Raw genomic sequence first — 26,822 nt, 5'->3', positions numbered from 1 at the left:
CACAGCCCTTCTAATCCACCCCAGGATGCCATTGGCCTTCTTAGCCGCAAGGGCACATTGCTGGCTCATGGGCATCTCTCTGTCCACCAGGAGCCCCAGGTCCTTTTGCCATACACTGCTTTCCAACAGGTCAGTCCATGGGGTTGCTCAAATGCAAGACTCTGTGCTTGTCCTTGTTGGATTTCATTAAATTTCTCCCCACCCTGCTCTCCAGCCTGTCCAGGTCTTGCTGACTGGCAGCACAGCCTGAGGGGGTGTCAGCCACTTCTCCCAGTTTGGTGTCATCTGTAGGAACAGCATTAAAGGGGTGAGGTAATACTTATGTTTTTTTCCTAAACCCTGCCTCTCAGAGCTCATTTCTGGATTAGCAGGGAAATAAACTCTGCTAGATCTCAGGTAAACCTGAAGACCTGGCAGTGCAGAGCTGGACCTGAGTCATTGAGAAGAAATGGCCTGAAATATTTTGCAAGGCTTCCTCAGTTTGCAAGAAAAGAACAAGGGACTGAGTTAGCCTGGTTATTCTCAGTGTGGGAGGGGGATTTCAACCCACCACAGTAGTACTAACAAATGTCTTTTTTTTTTCCCCTCTCAAATCTATGCAGAAAACAGATAAATTTTAGACAACACTTCTTTATTCAGTATGTACTCTTCCTTGCTTCCATATCCTGTAAGGAATTTATTGTAGGCCTCCTTAGTTAGTCTCTCAATACACCACAAGTGCTCTTGCCAGTAGGTAGCCATAGCCTGGTAACCCTTCTTGAGTTTATTACTCAGCAGTAGAAACTTTAGGAATTGCATGCTGATTTCTTAAGCCGATTGTGGTTTGAAGTTTTTGGCTCTTTGCTGGGATTGTCCAACTCTATGTGTAGAGACATTTTATTATTTTATTTACTGTTTCATTTCATTTTATTGGTTTTGCTTATGCCATGTGTGTGATTTGTTTATATGATTATCTAGAGCTCGTGTAGACTTGCTGCTGCAGAGGAGACATAGCCCTGATGGCAGCTGGTGTGTGGCTGAGTGAATCAGCCTCCTGAATTACACCTGCAGAGGAGATAGGTCACTGCAAGGGAGGATGCCAAAGAGCACTTGTGAGAGAATATGTAGAGACAGTCCTTGAGAGATGAAAAGGACTAAAGCTTTCTCAGGTGTTTTGTTTTGAAGAAATGCCTCCCTGTCTTCTTCCCCTTTCTCTTTCTTGATCTGTTAGCACTTCACTTCTCCCACTGCAATCTGACACAAAAGCCCTTCTCAAATAAATGTCTCGTGCTGTTGTCTGGTATGACACAGTGTCAGATGCTGTCTTTTTGATAAGTTCATTTCCTAAGAGATGTGTTTAACCCTTTTCACAGCCATTGTTTTCTCTAAGTCATGAGTCATTGTCAAGAGGAGTACTCCAGGGAAATGTCACACTCTTGCTTGTTTCTCCACCTGCCTGGCTTCACTCTGTGATTTATGTAAGCCAGAAGACAGTGTTCATCCTGTGCTTTGCCCCATTCTGCTACAGCTGGCTGTTGTTGGCTTCAGTTGGACTGCTCTATAGGCTGCTCTTGTTGTAAGGCCAGTGAAATGTTTGGGGAAAACCTCCCCAAGGGTGTCAAGCAAAATGAAGAAGTTCTTAGGAACCCATTAGGGAAGGGAACCACTCATCAAGCCTGTGTTGTGCTGTAACTAATGTCTTGTATTTCAGAAGTCAGTTCCAAGTTACCTTAAAGTGGCCACTACCCATAAAATGTGGTTGTCTGGGAAAAATCCAATTGCTCATTTTTCATCCCCAGGACTTGCTTTAGGATGCAAAAGCTGTCATTTACCTCAGCAGAACAGATGGGTTGAGAGCTTGTAAAGGGTCTTGTTTGTTTTTACTTTTGGGGAAAAAGTACCTGTTTGCCATTAAAAAAAAAACCAAACCAACAAAAAAACTAAACCCAAAACCCATCTCACTTCTTAGCAGTTTATATTGTAAGCATCCTCATAAATTCAAAAAACGTACCCAAATTGCTTTGGATGTTCTGTGTAATCTGTGCCTGAGGGCAGCCAGGGACAAGTGTCTGCACCCAGGTTACAGAAGGCAAGGGCAAAGACTGTGGCAATCTCAAAAGAAAGCAGCCCTTGGGAACTGACTTGTGAAGAAGCAGATGTGATTGTTGAGAGTCCTGAGCATGCCTGCTGTCACAAGAAAGGAGTGTCCCTGAGACTGTTCCAAGAGACTGCTGTTGGTAGCTATAAACCCCTTGTCTAATCCACCATAAGAGCAAGGCTCATCTACCTCCCCCCCACCCCCATCTTCCCCTTTCTCCTTCTCTTTTTTGTTTAAAACTCCAGGGAGTTGAACTGTGTGTTTCAGTGGCCCAATGGTGTCTTAGAAGGAAAATAAGACAATTTCAGAGTAAAGCACTGCCTCCTTGTAGGATTTGGCTTGTGGCTCACAGGTTCTTGACAACCAGGTACGCTATCTGTGATCTTAATCCTTCCTGAATGGCTGCTGTGCTACAGCTGCAGGAGCTGTCCATGTCTGGAGAGCTTTATCTAGGGGATCCTGTGCAGATCCCTTGGATTGCCTTTGAATGTTCTGTTGTTTTCTCTAATGAGTTACTGCTGGCTGGAAGCATGCTGTACTTCAAAGGCCAAAGGGCAGTAATCATTCGCTTAGGGCTTATGTGATGAAAGATGTGGATGCTGGAATTGCTACCAAGGAGAGACAACAGGATCCTGGCCTCTCCTTGTCAGGGTAACTTTGGAGCTCATGCCCATAAAGGACTGAAGCCAAAACCCTTTTGTCAACATTTGGATTGGTACTGAAGGAGGAGTGGGTTATGAAACCCTTTGCTAATCATGAGAATATTCCAGCCTAATTATGTCATCTAAACTGTTGAAATCTTCTTTGTTCTGTCTGTAGGGCCATACTGTGGTAACGTGATGCCTGTTCCCAAAGAAATCATTCTGGACAGCAATGAAGCAACTATTCACTTTGAGAGTGGATCCCATGTGTCAGGACGAGGTTTTCTCTTGTCCTATGCCAGTAGTGATCATCCAGGTAAAGTGCAACCCAGAGGATTAGTGGCATAGTCCCCCTCTATTTCTTTATCTTCTATACATGCATAGACTTTAGCCCAATTGTTTGGTCCTAAATATTTCCAGATTAGCATGAGCCATGATAATTTTAACAACATGTGTGCAAGAAGCAGTTGTGATGTTAACCAGATGTAATAGCTGCTGAAACCTTACCTAGAAAGCTTGCCATACAGGCCCAGAGAAAATCAGTACCTTCTCCTTGAAGCTCCACTATATTCGGGGCTCCAGCATCTCCCACACAGTGATAGGATGAAGGGAGAGGAGACATTAAGATTTGATTCCTACATTCAATATTCTGGAGGTCTGTGCAGCTTTGGTGAACGTATAGAACATAAGAGTGGAAGAGGGAGATCACAGAATGTTGGGGGCTGGAAGAGACCTCAAAAGCTCATCCAGTCCAACCCCCATGTCAGAGCAGAATCACCTAGAGCAGATCACACAGGAACACGTCCAGGTGGGTTTTGAATATCTCCAGAGAGGGAGACTCCACAACCCCCCTGGGCAGCCTGTTCCAGTGTTCCATCACCCTCACAGTAAAAAAATTCTTCCTCATATTCACATGGAACTTCCTATGCCTCAACTTCCACCAGTGCCCCTTGTGCTGCCGTTGGGCATCACTGAGCCTGGCTCCCTCCTCTTGGCACTCATTCTTTACATATTTATAAACATGAATGAGGTCACCTCTCAGTCTCCTCCTCTCCAAGCTGAATAGCCCCAGCTCCCTCAGTCTCTCCTCACAAGGAAGCTGTTCCACTCCTTTAATCATCTTTGTGGTTCTGCACTGGACAAAGAATGAGGAAAAACTGTAGCTGTTGCTTTTTATCTAACAAAATAGTTTTAGGTATTATACAGAGAGATCTTTAAATGTTTCCTGTTTAGCCAAATATTTGTCTGTATTCCTACCTTCTGCTCTAGGGACTGACAGTTGTAAACTTTTCACAGATCTGATCACGTGTTTGGAACGAGCAAACCATTACACAAAGGCTGAATACAGGTAACGAGGGCTTGCACCTCTCTGCCTTGCTTTGCTCTTTCTGTCAGCTGGTCCCCTTGTTAGAAAACAAGGCAGCTGCAATCTGGGGGTTCTGAAGAAAGGGAGTGGGTTTTATTTGAGGTCTGATGATGTAATAATCCAAGGAGAAGCTGTAGTGCAGAATGGAAGTCTGCAGCCCAGGAAAATGAGAGAATGGAGTTACAGGGCTCTCATCAATTCTGATTAGGGTATATACATGGTATATGTAAAAAGAGCTTCCAATTTGCAATTCAAAGTAGCCTGAAATTCCAGTGCTCCTCCTGACAGCAGATCACATCCTAGCTGAGACAAGATTATCTGAGGACAAGCTATGATTTCTTGGTTCCTCGAACTTTGTGATAGGACTTGAAATGGTAATGAATTGTGCTCTTCTGGCTGCTGTCTGGATGTGCATTTTGTGTGTGTGCTGACCACTCTAGTGGTGGTGTTTCTAGAACAAGGGAATTAAACAGAAATGCCCTTGCAAAGATGCTCTTCTGGTCCTTTGTGTGCTGCTGTGTGCAGTTCACTCACCACCTCAAGAGCTTTATTTACCTCCTAGACTCACTAACAGACCATCAGCCAGAACTTACTGCTGAGATATTTATTGGTTTGGGAGTATTTCTTCTTGCATGAGCTTGTTTCTGTGTACTGTCACTGAAATGCATATTTTAAACAAGCCTCTCTTCTCTCACTACAGCAGATACTGTCCTGCTGGCTGCAGAGACATTGCAGGTGACATTTCTGGGAATATTGGAGAAGGATACAGAGATGTAAGTACACAGGATAATGGGGGGGGGGGGGGGGAGTTTATCAAGCCAGGGGAGAGCAGCACAGCACAACTTGCTTTCACCTTTTGCTGCTTGACTCTTGTCAGCAATTCTCCCCAGCTGTATTAGATATACCTTTTATTATCAGGATATGAGTATGTTATCAGTATAAAAGCACACAGAGACACTTCTCAAACAGACCAATCAATTGTGTGAGCATAAAGTCCACTGACTGTCAAATGCACCTCTTGACTTGTGGCTTCTGGCTTTCTGGAAATATCCTGCATAGTGTTTGTCCTTCTTGAGGCAGTGCTCATCAGTGCACTAAATATTCCTACAACTTCAGGCTCCTTCTTGCTTGGAGTACATATGTGTTTCTTTTCTAAAGTTATCTCTTGTAGGGAAAAAAAAATAGATTTCAGTGTCAGTTTTCTTTAAGGTTATGCCTACAACATCCCAGCAATCTGCTCTGGGATGAAATAAACATTATACACTGCCTAATCACATCCCACTGATAACTACCAATTTCTGGGGCTGTTTTAACTGCTTGCTCTATAAAAGAAAGCAGTGGCCTGAGTGGTTGCATTTATCCACAGTTCATATCACACAGTGCTCTGACCTCTCTGTGCTCCTCACCCTGGACGACTCTTCTGTCATACTTGTGAAATCTTTACATCTCTCAGGGTGGAATAAGTTTAATCATGGCACTGAAGTAAAATCCCACCCTCTCACAACTGTAACAGTTACTGAGGTTCCAAAAAGTCAGTGTTCACGTTTAACCTGTTCATCCAGTTGTTCCAGCTCCAGCCTGGAAAGTGGCAGGGAAACAAAGAAATGCCACATCACATTCTCATTAGCTGGAGTTATTCCTGCCCTTTGGTTTGTGTGATTGGGAAAGAAAAGCAGCACATGGCATGACCTCATGCAGATCTTATCTGTGCTGAGGAATTTTTAAAAGAAATTTTCCCTCCACCTAACATTAAGGAACATTCAGCTTTTCTGATGAGAAGAACCTGTGGAGCTCCCCCCACCCCGGGAAACCTACTGCCTTTGTGTCCCCTTCAGGGAGAGCTGGTGACACAAAGGCATCTCAGCCTTTTGAGTAGTGAGTAGTGCAGCCCAAGCTGTGCCAGAGTGAGTAAGACCAGTGTCTGCCAGCAGGAGAATGTCTCCTTTGCACCTCTCTGCTGGCCTTTCTCTGCCCTAGCCCAGAGGTACATTATTGCCACCTAGCTGGCACAGTTTGTCCTGTAAGTTATCCCACCTAAGATACTGGCAGAAGGGCTACCCTTAAAACCCAGCAGCAGCTACCCAACACACAACTTAATTTCCTAAAGTATGCCATGACTCAAATCCTAAAGGCACAGTAATACAAGGCTCTGCCTTCAGGCAAGTCCATTGAGTAATTAGCATTTTCTCTTCATAAAGACTTGACTTGCCTTTGACTTTGTTTTCCTGAGGACTGATGCAATGCTTGTTAAGTTAAAATCTTACAGCACCTTCTCAGAAGCAGATTATTTCATCTGGGAAAAAAACAAAAAGAGGTGACTTTGTTAAGGTTTCTTTTTCCCCAAGCTTGTCTCATGCCTCTTGCACCTTTGCTGGTTTCTCACTATCTGTGCTAGTGTGCTTTGGGAGAAAAAACACAGAATCACAGAATGAACCAGGTTGGAAAAGACTTTTGAGATCAAGTCCAACCTATCACCCAACACCATCCGATCAACTAAACCATGGCACTAAGTTCCTCATCAGTCTTATTTTAAGCACCTCCAGGGACAGTGACTCCACCACCTCCCTGGGCAGCCCATTCTAAAGCCAATCTCTCTATCTGTGAAGAATTTCTTTCTAACATCCAGGCTTAACCCGCCCTGGCACAGCTCTCTTTCTGTCACTCGTCACCTGGGAGAAGAGCCAACCCCCACCTGGCTACGACCTCCCTTCAGGTAGTTGTAGAGAGCAATAAAGGTCTCCCCTGAGCCTCCTCTTCTCCAGGCTAAACACCCCCAGCTCCCTCAGCCGCTCCTCACAGGTCTGTGCTTCAGACCCCTCCCCATCCTTGTTTCCCTTCTCTGGACACCTTCCAGCATCTCAACATCTTTCTTAAACTAAGGAGCCCAGAACTGGACACAGTACTCAAGGCATGGCCTAACCAGTGCTGAGTACAGGGCAGAATGACTCCCCTGCTCCTGCTGGCCATGCTATTCCTGATGAAACCATCAGCCTTTAGTCCGACCGATGCTCTGAGCTTTGTCTTCCCACCCCTGCCTTTCAGACCTCGCTGCTGTGCAAGGCGGCGATCCACGCGGGCGTCATCGCGGACGAGCTGGGCGGGCAGATCAGCGTCACCCAGCAGAAGGGCATCAGCCGCTACGAGGGCGGCGTGGCCAACGGCGTCCCCTCGCACGAGTGAGTACTGCCGCGCGCAACGCTCCGCCCGGGGCGGCTGCAGAAGGTGGGCGTGCTTTGCTGGGAAGGAAAAGTTCCTAAAATCATAGGGTGGTAGGGGCTTGGAAGGGACCTCTGGAGATCATCCAGTCCAACCCCACTGCCAAGGCAGGGTCACCGTCAACAGGGCACACAGTAACACATCCAGGTGGGTTTTGAGTGCTTCTGGAGAAGGAAACTCCATAACCTCTCTGGGCAGCCTGTTCCAGCACCCTGTCACCTTCACCATGAAGTTTTTCCTCACGTTCATGGGATCGTAGGATGTTAGGGGTTGTTAGGGACCTCGGAAGATCATCAAGTCCACCCCCCTTGCAAGAGCAGGACCATAGAATCCAGCACAGGTCACACAGGAACACATCCAGAAGGGTCATGAAAGTCTCCAGAGGAGGAGACTCCACAACCTCCCTGGGCAGCCTGTTCCAGTGCTCTGTGACCCTCACAGTGAAGAAGTTCCTCCTCATGTTGAGGTGGAACCTCCTGTGCTGTAGTTTATATCCATTACCCCTTGTCCTATCATGGGGTGCAAGGGAGAAGAGCCTGCCCCCTCCCTCTTGACACTCATCCCTCAGATACTTATAAACATTTATTAAATCCCCTCTTAGTCTTCTCTTCTCCAGACTAAAAAGCCCCAGTAGGATGGAACTTCCTGTGTTCCAGTTTGTACCCATTACCCCTTTTCCTTTCACAGGGTCACCACTGAAAACAGACTGGCTCTTTCTTCTTGACCCTCCACATATTTACAAACATTCATAAGGTCCCCTCTCAGCCTTCTCTTCTCCAGACTGAACAGCCCCAGGTCTCTCAGCCTTTCCTCACAAGACAGGTGTTCCAGTCCCTTCATCATCATGGCCTTCCATTGGTCTTTCTCTAGTATTTCCTTGTCTCTCTCAAAATGTGGGGTCCAAAACTGGTTGGAGTAGATGTTAAGTGTGGGTCTAGGGGCTTTGATGCTTTGTTTCTGCAGCATTTTTTAAAAGGCTGTTGGCACTGATGACTAGAGGGAGATGTTCCAAGTCTTCAGTAGCTCTACCCCATGTAGGGCATGGGTATTTTTTTTCCCTCCCACTCTTTCCAACACGTACTTGCCAGTGACTTTGTTAGCAGATAGATGAAAGCACAATGTTCTGTAACAAACACCTTTAATCGGTGTGCTAATAAATCATGCTAAATTCAGGTTCAAGCTTAACAAAAAAAAAAAAAAAAAAAAAAAACCAGGAGAAATGAATAAATAAAAAAAGTGCTGTTGAGCCATAGGGGATTTAGTGAACAGCTTCTTAAACATTGTGCTTTTGACACATTCGGGGAGTCTTTGTCTTTTAGAATATTTATAGCAAGGGTGTTGTATTTACCACTTATCTTCTGACTTTTAATTGTACTGTTGTTGAAGTAGAAATAAATCCTCTAATCTCCATCCAGCACAGTAAGCCCTTCCAGCAACTGACTCTGCCATTCCTGCTGGTTTATATTTTTTAATTTTCAAATGTTATCTGGATTTTACATAAGGCTTTTTTTGGGTCGGTTTGTTTGGTTTTTATTTGTTTTGTTTTGTTTTTTGTAGGAAGGGGAATCTCCTTAGTCTCACAGAATACAAGAGCTAAGGGAACATGTCTTTCTTCCTGTTTTCCCCATGATTCCTCTACACCCTCCTGACAATTTTGCAGTTTCATTCATGGGAAAAAAAAAAAAAGGCATTGGTTTGGTCTGTTGCTGTGCTTGAATTTGAGCATGGATTGAAAAAGCTTTTTATGTAATGGCACTGGAGTATACAAGTATATAGATAACAAGCCAAAGGTCTCTAAAGCCTAAATATTTTCTATTTTTCTTGAAAGTTAATTGCCAAAGAAAATTAATATAACCTTGTCTCAAGCAAAGCAGAACTGAGAGCTCAGCTCAGGCACCAAACCCCTCCATAAAACAAATAATACAAATTCTTTTCATTACAGAGGGTAGCTTAGTGAAACCCTGAATAAAATGTTTTGTCCATTATCTAAAGATGGTACAGAACTGTTTACACAGATTCATATGTTTGTGATCCTTGAGAATCCCAGAAGGAGTAACTCAGATAGCAGCACATAAAATGTTATAATGAAAGGCAGCTGGGATTCCCATTTGTATTTTTTTCCATGGCACAAGAGCTAGTGGGCAATGAATGAAGCGTAAAAGACAGCAAGTGGGGTAAACCATTGCATAATTAACCTCACTTTAACTGCCAAGCATCCTTTTAATGTTGCTATTCACAAATATCCTCTACATTTCACGTGAGTAACAGAAATATCCACAAAGATGCAAACTTGTCTCTATTCCATCGAGTGGGAAATCTCTCATTTCCTTGCAGGAGAGCTGAAATGTGCACTTCAAGCTTCCAGAGCTGGCAAGTTAAAAAATAGTGCTTGGACAGCAGTGCTCTGAGAGCTTTTTAGACACCCTTAAATAAAAGCTTACTCAAGTTTTTTTAAATCTCATTTACAGCAGATTTCAGTATTAAAGATTTAAATTATTTAGTGACTTGAGCTGAAATTGACCTCATCAAAAGCTGCTGCTGGAGTGCATCGAGCTGTTAACCATCGGCGTTGTAATGCGACGGTGGAGTTACAGCTCACCAGCTCCCCAGCCTGCAAGAGCTGACCTTGGCCTCCCTGATCCCATTTTTCAGTGCACTTGTTACTCTCCAGCATCTGGGAGGTTTTCAGTTCTCATGATCCATGTGTAGACCCCCAGGCAAAAATGCTGTAATGAAGATCAAGTGGTTGGATTTATAGGGCAGCTCCGACACCCCAGTACAAATATATGGGGGTTTAACATTGTGGTGTCTCCTGGCCTGTGACTGTGCATCTGCACACAGGAAATCATTTGTCTTTGAAAATGCGGGAGATAACGTGGTCATGAGCTGTGAAAGATGAGATTTGGGTTCTCCTGCACTGTGCATAACAAAATGGCTTGAGACTGACTCTGAAAAGAAGTAATTACTTGATGCTAACAGAAACTTATTATGGGTAGCAGCATCTTTCTTTTTTTTCTTTTTTTCTGTTGTTGTTATGCAGAACTACTGGCACAGATCTCCAGTGCAATCCTGCCACCAGTACTATTGTTGAGGCAGGATCCTGAAGGTTGTCAGGAAAATGAGGAGCACAGGGCGACACCATTCCTTGTAGGACAAAGTGAAATTTGTGTGACAAACGCCACCACTCACATTAGGAAACTGATGAATTGCCACTTACTGAATTAGTTTGTCCTCTTCAGTGACTTGAAGAATTATAGCAGGAATATTTCAGCTTGATTTCATAGCTTTATAGACCTTAGCCATGCTATAACCTCCTCCCTTTCTTTTCTAAAATTGCAGCCCTCTATTTGAAAAGGGCTAAGTGTGACTGTTTTATTACAAAGCCCTGTCTCATAAATAAGTATTCAAGGAGCACTGTGATTTCTGATTTGGGTGGGTTTTGCTGATGACTGGAGGTGTTTGTTTTCTTCTTTTCTCTTGAAATGGGTTGCTCTGCATTCACTAAGAAAACAAAAACTGTTTTGGCTGTAATGTCAAACTGGTTTGAAGTGAGCAGAGCACATCTGATCGCCCCTGAGGACTGCCTGGGGGGAAGATGTGGGAGGGAAGGCAGGCTTGAGTTTCTCCTCCTAGCTACTCTACCGCCTACATGCCCAAATAAATCAGTTCCCTCCCAGTGCTCTCCGTCATCTCTGAAGAGCTTCGTTTGCCTGGAGTCATTAGTTTTCCCTCAGTGACAAAAAGAAGCAGTGTTTTTATTGACCTTGACATGGGACCACTTTCTTATTCCCTGTTTGCAGTGCTCTCAAAACACACAGCCCTGTGCACTGCTGTTAGCCCACAGGTTGTACCTGGGGGGGAGTTTTTCCAGCCAGCAACAAAAGGCAGCTGAAAGGAAGCTGTCTTGATGCTGAGTGCAGTCACACTGGCCCAGGCTTTTCAAAAGGGACAAGTGATGCATGCAGCCAGTGAAAGTGACATTGAAGGGGTCAGACTTTACAGAAATCCAAACTAATTTAACTTTAAAGCCCAGGCTTTTATTTTTATTACACAGTCAGAGAGCCAGAGTTGTCACTTCTGGAATGAAACATCAGGGCCATCTCATTGGGAATCCAAAGTGACTCTATTGGAGGGCAGGTAAAGCTCAGCTTTCCTTTACAGTGGTGATTTTATCTTGTCCTGCTTGGAGCAGGGTTGTATAGAGTAGACCAAGATACTGCTTTTCTCCTGAAGCAAAGCACTCAGAAGGAGGAAAAGAAGAGGTGGTAGATGTGATCCTGCTAGTGGAGCAAAAAGAACCATTCCTGGTGAGAGCTGGTTGTGGATGTAACAGAACTGGTTCCTACCCAGATTAAAATGAGGAGTAGTTCCCATTCAATCTGGCTATCATACAACTGTAACCCCAGTAGGAACGGCCAGAGCTGGCATGGTTTAGTCACCATCAAGTGTAACACTTTCATGGTGCTTAAGGCTGGATTTTCTTCAAACTAGGTGTGGACTTAGACTAACAGAAAGTCATTGGTTGCAGTGCTAGTGTAGGTGAGAAGAGACATGGACCTGGTCCTGGAGCCATGCACTGCTGGTAGCTCCAGGTCCCAATAGCTTTGCCAGTCCTGGCTCTTTCAAATGCTCTCACATTGCTGGTCTGAGGAGCAGAAGGGAAACCTTTCCCACAGTGGAACAGAACAACAGGATAATGGGATGGGAAGTCACTTTAATGCATAACAAATGCTCAAAAGCATTAAAAACTGCTCTGAATTCAGTCACATTGAGAGGTGCACAAGAGTGCTCTTAGGGGAGTCAGGGACCAGCCAGAAAAGCAAGCAGCTCTCTGGGCAGAGATATTTTCCTAGATAAAGACTGGAACTGGGCCTCAGCATTCCTGTGAGCACCTCCTGAAAGGCTGAATTACCTTTTTTTTCTTCTTTTACAGTGGTTCACTCTCAGATAAGCGGTTTATATTTACTTCAAATGGTAAGAATAATGGCTTTATTTTTTAGCAATTCGAATGTTACCTTTTTAGTTAAGTATTTCCTGTAAAAGGTTTGAAAAGTAAGCAGGAGAATGTCAGGCTGTGTCTAGGAAGAATATTTTAGGACAGCAATTTTTTTTTTTTTTTAAACCAGCAAGCGAATAAAAGAAGTGAAGGGAGGTGAAGCGAGCTAGAAAGAAACACAGCAGAGGAATAGGTCATATGCACAAGGATGAGAAACAGAAACAGTGTCTTGCTGTTACATTTCTGGTGCCAGCAGATGAAGAATGGCAATCAGATAATTCCATTTTATGTACTTTAGGCGGCAGAAAATGAAAGCAGTTTTTCCTCAGACGTTTCTAAATTCAATCTTCGTTATACGAGGATGAAAACAGGGGAGGAATGAAGATATATTTACATGGCACTGATACAGAAGGAGGTTTTGTTTGTGACTTTCCAAGATGCAGAAGTGTCTTTAATCTGTCAAGCTGCTCGTTTGCATGAAACGGCAAAGAGGGGGGAAAAGTTCGAGCTCATTCATTTGAATTAGATTTCAGTCATCTGAGATAAAATCATTTACTATGCCACTGAAAACTGGAGAGCATGTACAGGCCTTTGAAACTGCCAGGGAATTACTTCTCACTTAACTGAAAACTTATTCCACTGGCCTGTTTTGTTGGGGGTTTAGGGTTTTTTTTGTTTGGTTGGGTTTTTGTTTGGGGGGGGTTTCTTTTGGTGATTGGTTGGTTGAGTTTCTTTTTCTGAAGACCCTTGATGTGCAGAAATGTTGTGGGTTCTTTGGTGGAGTTGCAATGCTTACCTGCAGCTATTAGCATCATGATGTCACCTCTTGGCAGCAGCATCAAGGAGCTTCTGTAATGAGTAACTTTTCTAGCCCTAATAGCAGGTGAGAATCAAGAAATATTTACAGTAAAGCCTTGCTTTCAGCACAGTGCCTTCATCTGAGAAAGGCTTTGTGCAGCAGAATCAGTTAATGCCAATCTCCAAACATAAATATTATGGTTCAGAAGGAAAATTTAAAAATATGAGAAGTCTTCACGGGAACGAGACAGAACTGCAAAGATTAAAACCCAAAGGACAAAAATAGCAGATGTAGTCAGAAGGTGTTGTGTATGTGGGAGTTAAAATGGTAAAGGAGAGGGACTGCAGCACTCTGGTACTGGATCATCCCCTACAAACTGCCTGGCAAACACTACAGCTAATGGAGAGCACCAGCCTAGCACTAGATTAGGCAACATCTGACTTTGCTGTTGTGGGTGTTCGTCATATGTTGCTAGCCTAATGTAAAAATATGCTGTGAAAACACAAAATAACTCCTTCTGTCTGTCTGTGTGGGGACTCCTAGGCTGCAATAAATCCCTCAGTCTGGAAGAGGGATTCCTCTCCAAGAGCCAGGTTACTGCATCTTCCTACTGGGAGGAGACCAACGAATTTGGGCAGCTATTCCAGTGGTCTCCTGACAAGGCTTGGCTTCAAGTCCCAGGACTGGCTTGGGCCTCTAACCACAGCAGCAACCGTGAATGGTTGGAAATAGATCTGGGAGAGAAGAAGAGAGTAACAGGTAGGTCACTGTGTGATTATTTGAAGCTGGAGAAGAAACCAAATGCAGTTGAAGAGCACTAAATGCATTCTTTCATTAAATGTCAGGCAAATGTTCTGCATTGAGGAATATTATTTTCATGGCTGTTTATAAGACTGTTCTTCCTGTAAGGATATAGGATTGAAGTCAACTCTCATGCATGCCTGATCTGTAAACATGCTGTAGGCTCAGAACAAAATGCAGGGATCAGTAGAGTCTGGAATGATAAATGATTGCTTAGGACCTTCTCAATAATGCAGTTCTGGATTCATAGCCTTTGAAATAATGGCCCAGGTAAAGGAGATTCCTGTTTCCAACTCCTGGTTTTATTGTAGAAACGTAAACAACAGTTGCTACTAAAGATCTAAAGATCTAAAGATTGCTGATATGGACCATAACATCAAACAGGAATTGCCATTTCTGGAGTCAAATTAATGAGCTCTGTTAAAAAAATCATCATTGCACTAAATTCTCCAAATGGTTTTGGCTTCTGTGTTTGCATTTGAAAATATTCCTTTAAAAATGACAGCTAGCAAATGACATTGTATTTTTCACTTGTTAAAAGGGATCAAGACCACTGGTTCTGGATCCACTATGCTGAATTTCAACTTTTTTGTGAAGACATTTACGATGAACTACAGAAATAACAACTCCAAATGGAGAACATACAAAGGGATTCTGAGCAATGAGGAAAAGGTAAGGGAAAATGGGAGCGGTAGGAAAACACAGAGCACTAATGTGTATGCTGCCCTGAAATTGAAGGGCAAGCTTTCACTGTCAAGAAAGATTAGGAGTTTCAGACTTGTCTAGACCTGGTTGTCCTCACCAGTGTAATTTATGGCCATGGAGTTGATAGCAAGCTTGTCAAAACAAGGAAGTTATCCAGGGCTTGCTGACATTGAGACACACACAGGGAGGCACATGTATGTGTGCATCCTTCTTTTAAGAATACTGTCATTGAGGCTGTGCAACAGGCTGCTTGGGAAAGTCTTCAGCTCAGCACTTGCCCTTGCTAGGAACCCTGCCCCAGTGCAGAAATGTTGGTCTGTAGAGCAGCAGCAAAGCCCAGAGTCAGCTTCAGATGCACTGGGATGGTCAGCCCACCTTCCCTCCCACAAGTGAAACAACCAGCTTTAGCAGGGGGATTGGACTAGATGATCTCCAGAGGTCCCTTCCAACCCCTACCGTTCTATGCTGCTGGGGGAAGCTGCTCCTGCAGACAGCTCCTGCTCACCAGAGACTGCACCTCACTGGAGACACTTTCTGACACGAGTTTCTGGACATGGGCTATGTCTGTTAGGAATCAATGTATGTAAAAAGAAATGTTCTTACACCAAAATACCTGTCCACACAACAGCTTTCACAGACTCTGTGAGACTGTAACACTGAGGAGGTGAAAGCAGTGCACCTAGTGCCTGCAGCTGCTGCACAGCATCATCTAGTAACATTTTCCCCTGAAAACCTCATTTCCTTTCAAACCAAAAAGCCTCCAAAGTCCCCTTCCCTGCACCCACAGCATGCAAAGTCAGACCTTCACTCATCACTTCTGAGGGAGCTCAGCTTGCCTCAGGATAAGGCTCTTCATAGTCCTCAGTCCTGATGGCAGTTTTTAAAAACTCAGGAGAGCTGCAGGGAGATTTTCTATGAGCTCTGGTTTTCTTAGCTTGTACAGCAAGGAATTTCACTGCACAATGTCAACTGGTTTCATATTTTTGTAGTGTCAAACTTGGGGGCCCACAAAGTGGCTGAACTGTGCAGGCTAGCTATTGAAAATCAGCAGGTTTGCAGTTTTCCACAATGACTTGTTATATACAATCTTATGAAAGTATTGTATGTGATCTTAGTTTCAGCTAAGGTGCATGACAAAACCTGCCCCATCAGAACCCCATGGGGCCTGGCATTTTATCTATGACATGCTGAGCTCACTTCCCTGCCTCATCAGGCTTTTCAGCTTTCCTAGATCATGCTGAAGCATCTCTAAGAACTAATTTTGCAAGGACTGCTGTTCTGAAGACAGGCTAAGCTCATTCTGGGAAATACTGTGCAGGGAAAAGGAGACACAGCTCTGCAGTTAATAGTCACTCTTCAAGCTTGATAGAGAAAACTGACCATTTGACTGAAGTGTTTAGCAATAGTTCAGTTTTTCCTTTGTACGTCTTTCTCCCCTGCTGCACAAGTAAGGGTGCTGCAGTGCTATGCAATAAAAAAATAACAGCACTCTACCAGTATACATTGACTAGAAATTACACGGATTTCTTCTCCAAGCTAACAGAAAAATGTGATCATTTGCCAGAACAACACCACCACAAGGGGGTTCTTTTTTTTTATCATTTATTTCATAGAATCATAGAATGGTTTGGGTTGGAAAGGACCTTGAAGATCATCTAATTTCAGCCCCCCTGCCATGGGCAGAGACATCTTCCACAGACTGCTCAAGGCCTTATCCAACCTGGCCTTGAACACCTCAAGGGAGGAGGCATCCACAATTATAGAATTATAGAATGGCTTAGGTTGGAAAGGACCTCAGAGATCATCCACTCCAACTGCTATGGGCAGGGACACCTCTCGACCAGACTCAGCTGCTCAAGGCTTCATCCAGCCTGGATTTGAACACCTTTGGAAAGGAGGCATCCACAATCACTCTCAGCAACCTATTCCAGAGTTTCACCACCCTCATACTAAAGAACTTCTTACTAAAATCCAGTCTAAGCCTGCTCTCCCTCAGCTTCAAACCATTCCCCCTTGGCCTGTCTGTAGACACCCTTATGAAAAGTCCCTCTGCAGCCTTCCTGTAGGATCCCTTCAGGTACTGGAAGGTAGCTTTAAAGCCCCTGGAGTCTTCTCTTCTCCAGGTGGAACACCCCCAGCTCCCTCAGCCTATTCTCATATCTTCCTGGGCAACCTGTTCCAGTGTCTCACCACCCTCCCTGGAAAGAATTTCTTCTTTCAGAACTCTCACTTCCAAAAAAATCCTCACACTAATAATGAGGAACTTTGAAGTTGCATGTTGGGAACACTTTGAAGAAAGAGACCTCTAAAGCAGAGCAAACAAGGTGCTTCTGTTTGGTTGCAGGTATTCCAGGGCAACTCCAACCCTGGCGACATAGTACGCAACAACTTCATCCCCCCCATAGTGGCTCGCTACGTGCGAATCGTCCCCCAGACCTGGCACCAGAGGATAGCACTGAAGCTGGAGCTGATGGGCTGCCGAATAATGCAAGGTATGGGGTAAGCACTGCTCCACAGCCACGCTGCCTCCAGAGCCCCCTCTGCCACCCATTGCCGCTGATCATGGAAGAGAGTCACAGAATGGGTTGGAAGGGACCTTAAAGATCACCTAGTTCCACCCCCCCTGCCCTGGGACACCTTCCTCTAGACCAGGTTGCTCAAGGCTCCAATCCAACATGGCCTTCAGCACCTCCAGGGAGGTGGCATCCACAACTGTTTCAGTGTCTCAGCACCCTCACTGTAAAGAATTTCCTCCTAATAACCAGTCATTCTGCTGTCGGGTTCAGCCTGCAAACAGGTCTCTATAAAAACCCTGTGTGCTGTTATCCACAGCCGAGGTGGTCAGCACTGGGCTGCCAGTTGAATCCCCACCCCCAGCACTGTTCCTCCAGCCTGCAGCTGGCCCTCAAGGGTGCTGGCTTGGGTACTCAGAGCCTTCTGAACCATGACTATGCTGTATATTTTGGTGATGTGATGGACACGCTCTGGTGAGGTGAAGGCAAAGGTCATGTCCCTTTCTCTTTTACAGCTAATAGTTCCTTTACCCATTCAATGTGGCAAAAACCAAGTCAGAGCACAGAGACCTCCCTTGGAAAAGAAGACAGGACTGCTACAGAGCCCATCCCATCAGAAGAAACTAACTTGGGTAACACTGCCTAACGTTGCTTTTCTCTAGGATGCATGTCATGGCTTCAGCCCAGCCTGGGTGAACTTTAAACTTTCTCACAAAAGAAAACTTCAGTTTTCCCATCAGACTTTATGAAAGGTTAACAGCAGAGAGAAGAGGGAGGAGCATAGCATTCTTTTGTCTTAAGGCACAGAAAGAGATTGAAAGCCTTAATTTTCCTTGATGTGTGAAACATCAGGCTCTGCTTCCCCTGTCATATTGGTTTATTTGCCATGCTTGGTAGGTGGCTCAAGGGACTATACTGAGCATTCATCAGCATCTTTTTGAAGAGGTTTTCCTCTTTCTCTTCCTTGTATTTTCAGTAATATCACAAAATGCACTGGGTTGGAAAGGATCTTTAAAGGTCATCTAGTCCAATCCCCCTGAGGTGTGCAGGAACATCCTCAACTAGATCAGGTTGCTGAGAGCTCCATCCGACCTGACCTGGAGCGCCTCCAGGGATGGGGCATCCACCACCCACCTGGGCAATGATCTTGGATAAATGTTACCTTCTCCCAGAGCAGGTGCCCATCTCTAAGCACCATACAGCAGTGCACATTTGCTCAGTTAAACATTTTCCATAACACCTGCATTCTTAGAGACTCAGACAACCTTAATTCACATACTTCTCCTTGAATTTGCAGTCTTCATCCTTTAATATTGTGGATCTAATTTGTGTAGACCTTAAAAAGCAAACAAACAAAATTTGCTGCTTATCCTGCCAGGTGGACCCATAGCCAGGCAGGAATTACCAAACCCACTACACCAAACACTGGCTACTCCTTAGCTAGCTGATAGTTGTAGGAATGTGTGTGGAAAAAAACCCAGTGGTTGTAAGAAGCAATCACTGAAAAAAAAAGCTCTCCTGCAACTTCATTGCTTTTGCCAAGAGCAAAGCTCAGCTCATCTGTGCAGCAATATGGGTAAATTGTATCCATGAAAATGGAATCTACTGAGATTTCATCTGCTAAACTGTAAATACCCCATGGACACCTAATTCTCACAGCCTGGGAAGTGTCTCAAGGAATGGTAAATGGTGCACTCCTGCTACAAGAGTCACTCCACTGCTAATTTTCAAATGTCCTCTCTAAGCTATGTTGCATTAGAATTTAACAGGAGCCAAAGAGGTTTTGTCCCAGCTCAACTCCTGGAAATCTTTGAATTATTTTGACTGAAATGTTTCAACCAGTTCAGCATGAGCCAGCTACTCAGCATGTAAAATTGCAGCCTTATTTGGCAGTTTTATAAGCAACTGAAAATAGAATGTGTGTAAGTGGCTTTTTAGAAGCTACCTAGTGTGTAATAACAAAGAACTGTTCTTTGTAAGGATGCATACAGATGTTAAGTGTCAGCCTTGAGAAAGGATATTTAACTCCTTCATCTCAACACTGTTCTACATAGGTACATGGCAACCAAGGATGGCTGAGGAGTGGTCTTGCAGATTTGCATTTTCTTGCTCTCTTATGAGGAGTGTTCCTGCAAGATTATCTGCCTTTCCCTGTATTCTCTGTAGTAAAAAATACCAGCTTCAGAGTCATTTGCCTTTTAAAATGTTATCCTTTTTTTTTTCCTTTCTTTTTTTCTCTTGCAGGCTTAAAGCTTACAGCTATAATTGTCCCTGTCCTCATCGTGCTGTGTCTGTTCCTGTTCTCTGGAATTTGTATCTGTGCAGCCCTACGCAAGTAAGACGCTGGCTTTTGTCAAAGGAGGTCTTTGTGGCTACCTAGCTTAGCACAGCCAACTATGTGCCCTCTCCAGAGCCTCTTTACCAGGCAGCTGGAAATTGATCCTGTTCAGCAGCCTTCCTTTATGTAGAACTCATGTTGTGTTTCTGTACATTGTATTACTTATTGTACATCCCCCATAGTCAGACAAAAATGAAGGTAAAGCAGCCAGGACTGCACTCCACCACCCCACCCCACCCCCAATTTACAGTCCAGTGTGGCTGACTGTTCTCTTCAGCCTACACAAATGCTAATGTGTAAAGCAATCAAAGACACAAGTTTCCACACCAAAGCCAAGTAATCATTTAGTGAAGGGAGGATTTCAGCTATCTATCTGGATAATTTTCTTCTACATCTCTCCTGTTGTGTTTCTGCTTCCTGGTCTCTTAACCCAGCAGGCTGCAAGCAGAGCCTAGCTGTAAGGAGTTGCACATACAGAGGTAATCAGCTAAAGCTAAGCCATTTCATTTCAAAAGTCAGAGGGCAGGAAGAAGCACTGCTAACTGTGGCTCCTGCTAGATGCTCATTCACATGACCTGCACTTGCTTGCAGAGCCAGGAAATGTTCTGTCAGCAGATGGAGATTTGGAAGTATAAAAGCAAGGCTCAGGTGATGTTAGTTAATCACTAGTGGTACCCAGCTCTGCCCTGGATTCCCAAAGTCAGAAGAGCAAATGTATAGTGACACAAAGAGACATGGACACATCAAACTGATGAGTGCCAGGCATAAGAAATTTGAACACCACCACTCACAGCTTGCATGTAGATGGGGAGAAATGAAATGTCAAAAGGCTGCTTTGCATGACTCAGGTTCTAGTAAACACCAGCCTCCAGGAAGCCACACTGAAACATTGTCCTTAGCCACTAAAGACAAAGGCTCTCTCTGCTGGAGCTGAGGCACAAAGCTGAAATGCTCTGAGATGTTTCTAAACACTTTCCTCTCCTTGCAGGCGAGAAGCCAAAGGACTTTCTTATGGATTATCCAGTGCTCAGAAATCAGGTTAGTGGAGAGTCCTGGCCATTGGGCCAATGGGAAGGGGATTCAGCAATGAAGCATGAAATGCTTATGAAATAGCATCACGTTTCCTCCTTCAGATTCACCTCTTCATACAAGGCAAACAGCAAATGATAATCCCACTTGTGTCATCCTAGCACAGTGCCCTGAGAAACAATATAATTTGGTTTCTATGACAGAAAGGCAATTAGCAAAAGATCTATTATACAGAGTGCATAAATTAGCATGTAAGAGTGCTCCCAGGTGCCCTCCCTTTCCTTCACTCCTCCAAAATACCTTTTTTGCAGATATTTGCTGCTTTCCTTTTGTTTTCCCCACAGCAGAGGGGATTGCTTTTCTCCAAGAGAGCGAGGGCTAATAATTTTTGATGGCTTTAATATTTCCATCTCACTGCCCTCCCTGGTTGGAACTGTATTTATAAAGCCTAACAATACTGAGCTGTACTTCAACTGTAAAATCTGAATATGAGATTTGCTTTAGGAGATGCCTGTAAAGCCCCAGGGAAGTATATTCTTTGTCTTGCTCAGTAATGCTTTCTGGAGTGGGGTCTCCTGTCAGCTTGGAAGTTGGGATTTAGCTGTTTTTCCTGGCCAGCCAACTCAATAGAGGAATATCCTTCTGAATCTCGGCTTGCTATAAAGAAAAGAAACCTAAGCAATTCTCATGTCTCTTGACAAGTGCTTTGCAATAGCTCAGCTCCAAAATTTCATCCCTCAGCAGGTGCTGACGACAGTGAAAGGAATGCTGTTACCCACTGCAGCTCACCCTCATTAAGAAATTAATTTGTATTTAACACCATATTTGCTAATATGATTTTTTGAGGTCACAGCACAATCCTTTCTCGCTTGCTAATGAGGACAAATCCCAAGAAATGGGAGATAGCCTCATATCCACTCAGTTCGTTTGGGGTGTGTGTGTGCTTCACAAATCAAGCTCCTAAGCCCTTGTGACTCAGGCTTGGTACTTGGAGTCAAACCCACCTCTCCACACACCTCCTGTTGCAGGTTCCTGCCAAATGCCTGCCACTGGGGTTTTTTTTATTTTGTCTCAAGGATGTTGTGAGAACAAATTAATTGATGAGAGCAGATGCTCAGATATCAAAAACATGGAAGCCATGTTAGCCTACTAAAAACAAACAAACAGAAAAAAGTCATTTTAAGCATTATTTTTGCCAGATAAGCCATGTAATTGATTTAAAGCTGGTATTTTACTGATATACTTTAAGCCATCAGTGAAGGCACCTACAGAGTTTGAGCCTTTCTTGCCAAGAAAATCCTCTGAAGTTTCATTTTCACTTGGAAATTCCAGCTGATGATTCACATTTTCCCTTTCACCCTCCAAATGTAGGGGGCTTTTTTTTTTTTTTTTTTTTTTTTTTTTTTACAAATAGTCCATTTTAGTCTTGCTTTTTAGCTACTTGGATATATTGACAGCAATGAGTACACCAAAAATTAAACTTTCTGATAAGCCTTCAGATTCTAGGCATTTAACTTGCTGATAAACCTATTTTTATTTCTTTATCATAGGTTGTTGGAAACAAATCAAGCAGCCTTTCACCAGACATCAGTCAACTGAATTTACCATCAGCTATAATAATGAGAAGGAGACACCACAAAAACTGGATCTCGTCACCAGTGACATGGCAGGTAACAATTCCTCCCCCTGCAATGCACTCATTTTGCTCTGCATGCAGATAAGCTAACTGGGGGAGGGCTGAAGCATTCATGTTACAAGCTCCAGCTCTTATGCAAGTGGAGGCTCAGAAACAGGATTTATAGGCAGGTAAATGTATTAGTGGGGAAAAGATTTGGAATTTTTATTCTTAGAGTTGTTGGGAAAGATTTTCTGATTCTAAAATAGTTGCAGCTGAAGGTAACCATGGAAGGCACTCAGGCAGGGATGCAGTACAAGACTGTGCCTAGGATAGGATAGTTTGCATTTGCTGGCTAATTTTATTTATTTCAATTTAAACACAAACGTCTCTGGAAATGGAACAAAATGTAACGCCCCTTGCTGCTGAGCAAAGAAAAAAATTACTTGGCTTGTGGGGGGGAATTTCAGGCCCATCTGGAAGCTGTGCTCAGATCCCTGTGCAGCTTTTTCCTATTTTGGAGATGAGAACCCCAAAGTGGAAGCAGGTAGATGAGAAAGAATGAAAAAAACAACCACAGTGCTTTTCTCCTGTGCCACTTTGGCTCCAGGTCACTGTTTGGATGGAGCAAATTCCCACCTCATTTCTATTTGCATCCTAGAGGGGTGTTTTGGTTTTTTTTTAATTCATCCTCTTAGTACATCTTATCCCTGCCTAGTTTAGTCTGTCTGGAAAGGCCAGTGAGACCAGCCATCTCATGGGATCAGCAATCTCCCAGAAAGATTAATTCGTTGTTTCCAGGATCCAGACCTTAGAAATTCCTTAGAATTTCTCCAATGTGTTTGGCAGAGAAATACATTTAAAAAAACAAATGAATGGTTCCTGTAATTCCATATGGTGCTACCTTGGATATCTTTCAAGGATGGTTTCGATCCTTTACAGAAATATTCAGTATAAATATGCAGAGATTTATAAAGCAGTTTTATTTCATGAAGGAATGGGATAAAGTTTGCTCACAAGCAGGGGTATCTGGCTCTTTGGGCCGTGTCTGGGGACCCTTTGCTCTCTCCATCCTCTCCTCCTCCCATGGTTGTATCTTAACTCCTAGCCTAGCCAGGCAGCTCCTCAGCCTTAGCATTTCACTTACAGTCTCCTTAAAAATAACAAACTTGGAGTAAAAATGTGAATGCAGCCCAGAAATGTGCCATTTAATAATTTAACTGCAGAGGGTATGCAACTTGCATAGAGCTTAATATGCCACATGAAATTCCTTCCCTTCGAGTCCCCGGCTGCCTGCCAGTTCTCAAAGGAGCAAGTGGAGATGCTTCATCCTGAGCGAGGGAAATTGCTGGGGATGGCAGCAGTGGTGCCAGGGAGGGCTGCACCACTTAGTTAGTGAAGTATCATCACACCTTCACCCTACATGCTGAAGTTTGGGACATAGCCAGGAGCTGCCAAAAAGATTCACAGGACATATGGGATCCAATTTGACGCTCATGTCAGATGAACCACGGTGCCAGAACAGAAACTGCACTTCTTCACGCCTGCCTCAAAACATGATACTTTAGCAGTGTCACTTACCAGAGCTGTTCAGGCCACCCTATGCATCCATGAGAGATTGTCACCAGCACCAAAGCGAGAAAGCTACAACGGTGAATTTTCTCATAATAGCTTCACTGGATTTTCTGAAACCCCTTTTATAGTCCTGATCTCGCATGGCAGCCTGGCATCTGCCTCAACTAGAGGTGCAAACAGGCACTTGTTGAGGCCATGCTCTCTCCAGCTCTCTCCTTGCTCCTGTTCAGGCTGTTTGGCCATGCCCAGCTCTATCCCTGCTGTCCGCCTTGACCGGGGTGACCGCCCAGTTCCCCTGGCGGTGCCGGTCTCATCTCTCCTCCACGACTTGTCCCCCCCTCCTGCTCCCACAGCAGTGCTGAGCTGGCTTAGCATGTTTCACACTTCCTTTGACTCTCTTGGCTGCAGTTCTGCCTAACTCCATCCTTCTTGTCACTCAGCTACTGCAAAATGCCTTTTAAATAAAGCCGGCACTTGGTCGGCTCGTTAAGAATCCTCCAGGCATTTTGATTATTCCAAAAGTGGAACACTTGGCTTTCAGAACCTACTCATTTGTGCATCTTTGTCCACCATCCTTTGTCCAGTTTGTTGCTAATATTTTGTTGGCTTCTCTCCCCTTTTTTTCTTTTTTTTTTTTTGGGGGGGAGGCTTTTGGGTGTACTGCAGAAATGGTACGAATTTACTTGGGTGGGTAGGAGGGAAGGGGAAGGAGGGAGTAGGAAAAAGGATGTCAGATTGGAACTCCTCCATGGAAGAGCTTCTGCCATGTTCTGCAAGACTTGCTTGCTAAGGGAGGTTAAAGGACATGTTTTAGGGAAGGGATTCCTCACATTCCTCATAACCATGTGTTTGATAGAATAACAGTTATTTCTCAACACAAAATACTTCTCTGTGCGTAAGTGTTAGATACATAAAATAACCACTCTACGCCTTGTTGAGCAGTTCATGCTTCCTTTTAGATTACCAGCAGCCTCTCATGATTGGCACTGGGACAGTAACACGGAAAGGATCAACTTTTCGACCCATGGACGCGAAAGACGAGGGAAGAAGAGGGAGTTTAGAGTTTGAAAATCACTATCACTGTCCACACAGAGGTAACCGACATGAATATGCTCTGCCCCTGGCCAGCCAAGAGCCCGAATACGCCACCCCCATCATCGAGCGGCACACGACGAGAGAAAACAACTTCCCCTCTGAGAATGGCTACAACGTGCCTGTGGTCTCATCTCAGAAACACTCCCTTCCTGCTGGCAGCTTCTCTGGTTCAGCTACGACCGACACCAGGAACGGAGACTATCAGACACCCCAGAGTGTCCTAAACTACGACAAACCCAAAGCGAACGGTGTGCTGACCTCCATCAGCTACAGCACGGACTACCAGAAACCTCAGCCCAACGGCCTGGGGAGCGAGGGCTACTCAACACCCAGGGACTGTCTAAAGCCCATAAGCCAGACAGCGATGACGGCTCTCTTGTGATGTGCCCAGCAGGAGAGACACGGCGCGCAGGAGCGGCACCGCACAGCGCTCTGAAGCAGAAAACAGAGTTTGGAGGGACTCTGCTGTGGGGAGGCAGAAGGCAAACAAGCCCTGTGTACATAATATTTCAGTCTTGCTGGGTTCTGACATCTGAAGAAAGCATATGCTGTTTATCACTGTTTATAGCAAGAGAGATGTTATCAGTGAAGACTGTACATCTTATTTGCTGTAACTGATCTCAGTGCTCCACTTGCAATGTGTGCAATTTGTACATAGCTTTTATTTAAGGAGAATTTCTTAAGTTTCCTTTTGTTCACCTGGGAGATGGAAAGGATTGCAGAAATGCCTGTTTAAGATGAACAGGCCACTCTCTCCATCTTTATTTTACCTGCTGTTGTGCTGGCAGCTGTAAACAGAATATTCAAGAATTGGGATTCATCTCCTTTCCTATGATGACTCAAGATAGGGCATCACTGTAGTTCTTACTGGGAGAGTAGAAGTAAAACTACTTGAAGCATAATGTGCACAAGAGAAGGCAGCTGAGCATTTGAATACTGTGCTCAAAACCACCTTTCTGACTGCTTTTTTAGCAGCAGTTCTTATATGCTTGAATTTGATCTAGTGTATGAGCTGAGCCTAACTTGCTACCCATGTTAGAAACAGGTAGAAAGGCTGAAACCAGTTTTGGTTTCAAACTATGGTGATCACTCTGCAATACAAACAAAAAACAAGCAACAAACCCAACGCCTCTCAATCCAGCTCTTTTTTCAGGAAGTATGTGTGGAACCAAAATGAGAATTAACAGCTGAGAATTAAATCTCATTCAAGCCCTGGCTGATGCTTTTGCTGCTAAACTACAAGGAAATTTGTTCCTTGGCACAAAGCGGCCAACTTCCTGAACTCTTCCTATCTCCAGTAGGTATTTTTCTGTCTTACAAATGTAGTATAACAATTCTATTTGAAATATTTTGACTAAGTAAAACATGGTCTGTGTATGGCTTACTGTTGCAGTCAAACTTGCAAGGCAGCAGATCAGCACAGTTGTTTTCAAACAGTTTGTCTTTTGCAGCTAATGTTACCCTTCAGTCTGTTCTTGGACATACTTCCACGGGGATGGGTGCAATGCATTGCACAGCAGCTGGTTCCTCTTCCAGCAAGGGCATCGCTGAAGGAAAACAACATCTGGTAGCAACTGGGGCTGTACGTTGCCCTTTCCACCTGCACTGCTCGGAGCATCACTTCGAATTCAAAAGTTTGTCCTAAGCTGTCATATACTTTTGGGAAGGAAGAATGGTGCTATATTTATTGTACAGGATTGAGAAAAGAGACCAGTAAAACCTGAGCTCAGGGAAAGCCACTAGCTAAATGCCCTCCCTTTCCTCGTGTGTAAAGGGGAGGTGATTTGCAAAGGATGCACTGAAGATTCGTAGTCTGTTCGCAAAGGGCTTTTAGAGGCCTTGAGCAATCTGGTCTAGTGGAAGGTGTCCCTGCCCATGGCAGGAGGGCTTGGAACTAGATGATGTTTAAGGTCCCTTCCAACCCAAACCATTCTATGATTCTGTGATCCTTGGCTGGAAAGTGATGCCAGAGTACAGACCAGGTGCAGTGATACTACTCACCAATATTGCTGACCCCAGCCATAGCCAACCTTCAGGCAAGCTCTGCATGGGATCT

At 44.3% G+C, this 26,822-nt stretch overlaps 1 protein-coding gene across 1 annotated transcript in view; it reads left to right on the top strand.

Moving 5' to 3' along the window:
- DCBLD1 (discoidin, CUB and LCCL domain containing 1) overlaps window positions 1–25,148 on the top strand; it is a 49,117-nt gene extending 23,969 nt beyond the window's left edge. The window contains 13 exon segments of the mRNA XM_054393135.1: window positions 2,897–3,034; window positions 4,015–4,066; window positions 4,785–4,857; window positions 7,127–7,260; window positions 12,234–12,274; window positions 13,639–13,854; window positions 14,438–14,568; window positions 16,946–17,093; window positions 17,630–17,746; window positions 19,359–19,449; window positions 20,441–20,490; window positions 22,032–22,151; window positions 24,631–25,148. Coding sequence (XP_054249110.1) covers window positions 2,897–3,034; window positions 4,015–4,066; window positions 4,785–4,857; window positions 7,127–7,260; window positions 12,234–12,274; window positions 13,639–13,854; window positions 14,438–14,568; window positions 16,946–17,093; window positions 17,630–17,746; window positions 19,359–19,449; window positions 20,441–20,490; window positions 22,032–22,151; window positions 24,631–25,148 — 1,829 coding nt within the window.
- The last annotated feature ends 1,674 nt before the right edge of the window (window positions 25,149–26,822 follow it).

The sequence above is a fragment of the Indicator indicator genome, chromosome 27 (assembly GCF_027791375.1).
Source record: "Indicator indicator isolate 239-I01 chromosome 27, UM_Iind_1.1, whole genome shotgun sequence".
In the NCBI taxonomy this organism is placed as follows: domain Eukaryota; kingdom Metazoa; phylum Chordata; class Aves; order Piciformes; family Indicatoridae; genus Indicator; species Indicator indicator.
The sequence above is the reverse complement of the archived record's forward strand: the minus strand, read 5'-3'. Positions and strand labels throughout refer to the sequence as shown.